This window comes from Sinocyclocheilus rhinocerous, unplaced genomic scaffold, assembly GCF_001515625.1.
Source record: "Sinocyclocheilus rhinocerous isolate Xijiao unplaced genomic scaffold, SAMN03320098_v1.1 scaffold222, whole genome shotgun sequence".
Lineage (NCBI taxonomy): Eukaryota > Metazoa > Chordata > Actinopteri > Cypriniformes > Cyprinidae > Sinocyclocheilus > Sinocyclocheilus rhinocerous.
The window spans coordinates 465,728-470,850 of NW_015625652.1; the positions used below are offsets into that span (position 1 = coordinate 465,728).

The 5,123-nt window shown below is 36.1% G+C and overlaps 1 protein-coding gene across 2 annotated transcripts in view; it reads left to right on the forward strand.

Annotated features, from left to right (window-relative positions):
• LOC107705216 (eukaryotic translation initiation factor 3 subunit E-A-like) overlaps positions 1-5,123 on the forward strand; it is a 53,682-nt gene that overhangs the window by 27,638 nt on the left and 20,921 nt on the right. Inside the window, exon 9 of one of the 2 annotated variants that reach the window (XM_016508415.1) lies at positions 3,363-3,464. The exons of the other annotated variant lie outside the window; for it this stretch is intronic. Within the exon in view, the coding sequence (XP_016363901.1) occupies positions 3,363-3,464 (102 nt within the window). The remainder of the gene's footprint in view (positions 1-3,362; positions 3,465-5,123) is intronic. 2 annotated transcript variants of the gene reach the window in all.

The following is a 5,123-nucleotide window of genomic DNA, read 5'->3' on the forward strand; positions in this document are numbered from 1 at the left end:
GCAAATTTCAACCTTCCATATTATTGACTCTAATCAATTGACTCGGGTATATTTTACAGCATTAGTTGAGCGATTTTTTTTTTTTTCCCTTGAGAAAATTTGCCATGTCCTGTACCTGATATATCCAAAATAATCGATATTGAATCGATTTGGAATCGAATCAAATCGCAAGCTTGTGAAGGATAATCGAATCGAATTGTGAAATTTGTGTCAAAACCCAGCCCTAATTATTTATATTACATGAAATATTCTTTTTATTTCTATTTATTAGTTTTTTTTAAATTGGTATTTTACATTTTATTAGTATTTTTTAATTTTACAAACACAGTAAATGGAGAGTTCTTATACATGAATGCCAAGCTGAAAAACAGTTTAAAAAGTTGTTTATTTTTCTATTCATTCTACACTGTGTATAATTTCTTAAAATTTTAAAGGGATAGTTCACCCAAAAATGAAAATTCTGTCATTAATTACTCACCCTCATGTCATTCCAAACCTGTAAGACCTTCGTTCATCTTCGGAACACAAATTAAGATATTTTTGATGGAATCTGAGAGCTCTCTAACCCTCCATAGACAGCAAGGATATTACTACGATCAACGCACAGAAACGTAGCAGGGACATCGGTAAAATAGTCCATGTGATATCAGGGGTTCAACCGTAATTTTACGAAGCTTGATTACATTCTGGGGTACTCTCCAAAATGGCGGAAGACGGTAACTTGGGGAGAAGAATTGCTGAATAAACTGTTATTGTTTTCTTTGCGCACAAAAAAGTGTTCTCATAGCTTCGTAAAATTATGGTTGAACCCCTGATGTCACATAGGCTATTTTACCGATGTTCTTGCTACATTTCGGTGCGTTGATCGTGGTAATATCATTGTTGTCTATGGGGGGTCAGAGAGCTCTCAGATTCCATCAAAACTATCTTTATATGTGTTCCGAAGATGAACGAAGGTCTTGCGGGTTTGGAACGACATGAGGGTGAGTAATTAATGAGAGAATTTTCATTTTTGGGTGAACTATCCCTTTAAGCCAGGGTTCCTCAAATCTTGCCCTGGAGGAGCCAATCTGCTGCAGAGTTTAGCTCCAACCCTGATCAAACTCGCCTAACTGTGATTTTCTAATGATCCTAAAGACATTGATTAGCATGCTCAGGTGTGTTTGATTAGGGTTAGAGCTAAACTCTGCAGGAAAGTGGATCTCGTGGGCCAGATTTGAGGATCCCTGCTTTAAGCCTTTATCCTTTTATTTCAGTAGGAGCAATACTATTGGTCAGGTGGTGTTCTATTTCATAACTGTTTAGTTTTCTGTTGGTCTTCCCGCAGTCATCCACACTGGTCTTGCATCTACTGAAAGATGTTTTCAGTGGGAGGTTACCCACACCAGACCAAACAACACTTTTTCTCTTTTGTTAAAAAAAATAGTATATTTGTATTTGAATTTAATGCATCCAGCACATTGCAGGTAATCTTACCTCACTGCGTCTGTGGAAATGAATGAATGAAGAAGCGGTGTATATTGGCCTGAAAATAAAAGCTCTGTTTATCTATGTGCCTCCTCAGGCCGTGTGAGTCTTGAACCAATTAGATTTGATGAATGGTGCTGGACAGTCTGATTGTAGTGTTCCGATGTCTCCGTGTCCAACAACAGTAGCTTCTTCAGAGATCAATGACACTGAAATCCAAATAAGCATGTCCCCACAGCCTTTGCGTAATCACTTAAACATGTGTCCTGAGGTGCTCACCATAATCCCTGCACAAGTTTCCTCTCTCATGGTTACTTAAGCATCTGTGGTATTTAGATCCAGGGAAGACCCAGAGACTATCACGTATCCAAATCAGACTCATCCCATCAGGTCCTCTGCTAAAGGGACTGTACTAAATCTTTCAGCTTTTGGCTGTTTACAGACATGGCGCATTAGGCAGAGGTTTTTGCTCATTATTATATACAGCCAGGTTGTTAAAAGGATATTTGAGCCAAAAATTTAAGTTTTCTGATCTGCTCACTTTTATATTGTTTGAAATTGAAACCAAGGGTTTCTTTCTACTATATAACACAAAAGAAGATATTTTGTAGAATGTAAAGCCTGTTCTTTTCAATATGTGAGTTAAGACTAGCTATGTTTCAGTCAAAGCAGCAAATTAAATTTATTTGACAGTTTTTGACATTTTAATTAAATTGGTGCAAAGTAGAAATAAAATGGTAAATAAAGTGGCATCCACTGAGGAAGCCACTAAGACTCTTTTATTAAATGTAATACGTTCTTTTCTGACCAAAATTATTCAGAGACCTACATTTAGAAAGTCATATTACTTTTTTTGATGCACATCTAGGAATTCTTTCTTTCTGTATTTATTTTTCATTCGCATCTTTCTGTTTCCATCCAGCATTTTGATGTGAAATCGCAAAATCTACATGAAAATATGTGGATGGAAAAGCCAGGCTGCTGTCAAGTACAGAAAATATGCCATAAAAGTTGTCCATATGACTTGAACACTGTTTTCCAAGTCTTCTTAACCTCTTAACTGTCACCCGTCCCCTCTGTGGGACGCCTAAGTTTACTTCACTATATTCCTAATCTAATCATGACAAACTTTATATTGTTGGAAAGGTCTAAGACTCCTAAATAGATATTTTACCACAGTTTTTTGTTAAAAATTATGTAGGAAAAGTAATAGATTAATTTATGACAAGAGTGCACCTCAAAAATCTACATCATAACAGGAGTTCTGACCTTTGTCACAAAAAGTCGTCTTCGTTGCCTTTTTTTCAGTCACACTTTAGAAATCATCAGAAATTATATATCAATTGAAAACTTAAAATCTCAAAATTCATCCTTTGAAAACCATTTTAAAATCAGACATTGCATTACCATGAAAATGGTACATCAAAATCATGTTACAAAATGTTTTCATTCATGAATTATAAAAATTTAAGTTTGGATGGTGCACTTTCACGTTTATGTTCAAAAATGTAAGTGACTGTTAAGGGGTTTTAAGGAAGTTTTACTGTTAAAAATAATTCTCATTAAATCAGCCATATATGTTACATACTGTAGGCAAATTAACTGTCAGCTTGTGCCAATTAAGAAAGTAGTTGCAACAGTTTGGTGACAGCCACGTTTGTAACCACAAGATGAAAGCAGCAGTAATTTTGTGCTTGAACAGCTGATATCAGTTCTGCGTGTAATGTGAAATTTTATTTATTAATAAAACACTTACATGCATGTCAAGTAAATTTACAATGAGAAACAGGACCCCCAATTTAAGAACCAACAGTATAGATGCAAAGGACATTTAATTTGTGTGTGAGCTTTCCCTTAAATTGCATTGTTTTTTTATTTTGTTATATTCTTTTTAGGAGTCGTACACCTACAAAGATCCCATCACGGAGTTTGTGGAGTGTCTATATGTGAACTTTGACTTTGATAGTGCTCAGAAGAAGCTGAGAGAGTGTGAGGCGGTAAGTTCCAGCTGTCTTTTCCTGTTACCTTTTTATTAGCTTGTTTCTCAGCGTGTCTTTAAAAGCATGGCACACCCTCCTCTTTATAGGGATTTTGCAAATTGATTGCATCTTCTGTCATGTTCCTGTTTTTCCAAAAGTGTAAGATTCATAACGTTTCATAACAGGTTCCATTAGCGAAAGCGTTTGAAGAGACTATCCTTTTCCTAAGACGTTGAGCTCTTCCTTCACTGCTTGTCTGGCCACAGAAAGCCTTTAGCTTTGTAATTTACGCAGATGATGTCTCAATTTCCCTAATGATGAGATGTGATGTCATCAAAACGAGTCTCCGACCTCTGATTGGTCAGAGGCGTCCTCTGAACTTTCCTAGAACTGGTGATAGTCATTAGCGATGCTGTGTGTCACTTTTCTGCAGCCACAAACAGCCTACCATTCTGTTTCGGGCCCTGAAAGGGGTCTTAAAGCACAGCGGTCTCTGCGTGCCGCGGTGTCATGGCCAGCTATGGAAGTGGGCCCCTGAACAAGCCTCTGACTCACCATTTGTCATGTTTTTATGAGAGCCGGTAATTGTCAGATCAGTGGGATGGTTAACAAGAAGTGCTTTTGGTGAGCAGAGGCGGACACGCACTGGAAAGAGCTTTCTGTGGTACAGACAAGCCAATGATCTGTATTTTTGTTCCCATTTATAAATGGCCTTCCATAATGGTCACTTCATCAGTTTTCACCCTTGCCCTGCTGCGTCATTCTTTCTGTTTTTACAGTTAAACTACTAACTTATAGTGCCAACACAGCACCAAAACAAAAACAATGAAATAGAGTAACAAGTTCTGTTTCAAAGGAATAGCTCACCTCAAAAAAGTAAAATTGTCATCGTAATTGTAAATATCATTCTTTTTTTTTTTTTGAGAAATTCTGAAGACTCTTGTAGTCGCTCTGTGCCATGCAGTATTCATTGAAATGAAACGGAAGCTTTCAAGGTAGGGCTGGACAATAATTCAATATCAATATGTATCGCGATATAACTTTTTTCAATAACGGTGATATGATTTTTAAACACATTTCCAATATTTCGATATACATTACCAGTGTTTCCCATAAAGATTTCTATTTCAGATAAATAGTGTTCATATCGATATCGGAATTATATCGTATCGACCGAAATTAAGAAATATATCGTGATATCAATTTTGGCCATATCGTCCAGCCGTATTTCAAGGCACTATTAAAATATCTTAAAAGTGAATGCAATCAGATCAGAATCACAAATGAATCTTTCAGAATAATTCACTGAAAAGATCCAACTCAAAAGAATGATTTGTTCATGAATCAGACATTGCTTTTTTTCTCATATACACTGAACAAAATTATAAACGCATCACTTTTGTTTTTGCCCCCATTATTCATGAGCTGAACTCAAAGATCTAAGACTTTTTCTATGAACACAAAAGACCTATTTCTCTCAAATATTGTTCACAAATCTGTCTAAATCTGAAGTTACTCAAGTTAAAACACTTTCATCATCCTCATGAATGTATGCTGGTTTACCTAATAATAAAATTACCATTATAACATACAGAGTGAATACACGACGATGTTAATAATATATTAATTGCGCAGTGTGAGATTCATTGGTCATAACAGAACTTTGTGAGATCGCGA